General features: G+C 41.9%; 1 protein-coding gene across 2 annotated transcripts in view; it reads left to right on the forward strand.

The window, feature by feature from the left end:
* LOC107041323 (dual specificity protein phosphatase 10) overlaps positions 1–2,601 on the forward strand; it is a 34,994-nt gene that overhangs the window by 7,828 nt on the left and 24,565 nt on the right. For both annotated transcript variants that reach the window (XM_015261819.1, XM_015261820.2), the window contains one exon: positions 63–872. In XM_015261819.1, coding sequence (XP_015117305.1) covers positions 63–872 — 810 coding nt within the window. The remainder of the gene's footprint in view (positions 1–62; positions 873–2,601) is intronic.

The raw sequence follows: 2,601 nt of genomic DNA on the forward strand, positions 1-2,601 counted from the left end.
CCCCCAATCGAAAAATCGGTGAAAAAAAAACCCCTGAATGATTTCTCCTTCTCTCCCTTCAGTATCATCGCCGTCTGGCCTCTCTATAACTGGTATTGACGTCACTCCAATGTCGACCCTGGTGTGCTGTGAGCCGGTGTCGGCGGGACGTCCCCGGGACAACCTAAAGCTCGCACTCAATCGTAGTCTGAGTGAGCCCGGACCGCCGTGCGATCGTTTTATCCCAACAACACCCACCTCACCAACATTATCAACAATATCCTCCGAGTGTAGTACCCAGGATGGTTGTTCCACAAGTGCCAGTGGTGGTAGCACAAACAGCATTGACATAGGTGACAACGATCACCTGCTCCATCATTATCACTTTCATTATCACCATTATCATCGCCAGAGCAGCCTCTACCCGGGTTCATCGTCACTTACGGCACCCAAACGCTGCAAACTGGAGACCGTAAGTCTGCCGACGAGTCCCTGCAACGAGGGAACAACACTCCAACGACAATTGATCATCAATCAGTCGAGAACTATCGATCCCGATGAGCTTGCGCGACGTCTGCAGGTCCAGCCCGACAGCATCGTTCTTCTCGACTGTCGGCCCTTCATTGTTTACAATGTGAATCATGTGAGGGGGGCAATTAATGTTAATTGCTCGGACAGATTCAACAGGAGACGGTTGCAAATGGGAAAAGCCACACTCGCCGATCTGGCAACAGCACGGGAGGGCAAGGATATTTTGAGAAAACGACATTACAAAGAGGTTGTGCTTTATGACGATTGCACTGCGGATTTGGAACATCTACCTGTGCAGCATCCACTTTTTTTGGTTATCACCGCACTCGTGGAGGACCACCGGGAGCCGACGCTTCTTATCGGTGAGTCGCTTTTTTCGATTTCGATGGGACTTTTCCGCGGCTTTTCACGGATCAAAACATGTTTTTAGAAAATATATAAACCGTGTTTTTTATATATTTTTTTTTATATAAATTGGGCCAGTTTGAAATATTTTTAAAATATATTTATAAAAAAAAAATTAAATTTTTCTGGGTGGGTTTCGACGGCATCAAATTTTATAGAACTGATATAATTGTTATGAGGGGTTTGGAGCCCTTGAGAGTGGATACGAAACGAGGGGCGATGAATACTGCGGTTTTTTCCTGGATTTAGAGATTTTTCAGATAATTGCAACTTTATGAACGTTCAAATCTGGAAAACGAGAAAAATGAATTTTTGTTTTTGTGCGATATCTCTGGATCTGATGGAGGTATAAATATATTTGTTTGGACCTTTTTTTAGCTCTTGATATTTGCTACAAAAAAAGTTGAGGTGAATATTTCGACATTTTTCTCAGATTCCGAGATATTTATCAAAAACTAAAACAAGAGTCAAATTTACTCTCCTAAACACTAAAAATCAATTCCAGTTTTTGATGAAAATCTCGAAAACCACTGGAGATAGCGAAAATATCGTTAAAACCTTTTTTGCAGCTCTTGAAATTTTCTACAAAAAAGTTCTTATCCAAAATTTCGCCACGTCGATTACTTTCGGAGATACCCGCCCAAAACCCCATTCTCTCTCCAACGACGTTGCCCCGATGTCGAAAGAATTCAATGTAGAGCGAACCCGGAATGCTGTGACATTAAATTCCAATTAAATCAGCGCGAAGCGAACGTAAGGCGCGAGACAAAAAAACTATATCGCAAGACACGTGGTGCCGATGCATATTCCCTCACTTCTTACGTGTCTCCTATTCCAATCCAAGAGAAAAAAAAACCTCTACAATTTGCGTCGTTGATTAGACGTTGTGCTGAATGCAAAACCGTCTCTATCCACTGGCAGCTATAAACAACAAATTTTAAATCAGGACATAATTCCAAACGCCTGTTTCTTCAGTAAACATTCGAAAACTTCAAGGTAACTCTGACTCTTTCCAAATAACAAATCACATAATCTTCGATTCCACGTGAATTCCGATACAAAAATTCAACTCTATCACTCCAATTACTAACATTTGCACTAATAACACTAATCGTGCCATAAAATAATAATAACAATTATCATAATCATCTTCATAATTTTATCTCAAAGATTACTATTTTTTTAATCAATATTCATTTCTATAACAATTCATCGTTCATCGTTCGCTTTTTTATTCATCGTTTTGCATTTCTTTCTCGTTAACATTTTCATTCTCCAATTACAGTTAATAAAAAAATATATAAATTCTATTTATTGAATGCGCGAGTTGGGCAAGTGACGGCGAGGGGGAACGGAGGGGAAGGGGAGGGGGAGTGCCGGAAAAGAGTGCGCGTACGATGAAGGACGTTTGCTTTGCTTTGAAGAAAGAAAAAAAAAATTTTGCGGAGTGGGAGGTGTATTAGATGCAGAGGTGGGGAACATAACTCTCGGAGACCAGTGGACTCACGAGGTAGCGGCGCGGCGGGGAAGGGAGGGGGGATCCTCTATTCATAGGAATGACTCACGTTCGAGATGACGACGTGAATAGCCCCGGCTGAATTTGCGCACAACTCCAACTAATTTTTCTCCACTTTAATGTTTTCTCTTTTGTCTTTGAGTCTGGGCTATTGGGGTGAGGTGGGGGGG

Source organism: Diachasma alloeum, unplaced genomic scaffold, assembly GCF_001412515.2.
Source record: "Diachasma alloeum isolate Michigan unplaced genomic scaffold, Dall2.0 Dall_scaffold_00362, whole genome shotgun sequence".
Classification (NCBI taxonomy): domain Eukaryota; kingdom Metazoa; phylum Arthropoda; class Insecta; order Hymenoptera; family Braconidae; genus Diachasma; species Diachasma alloeum.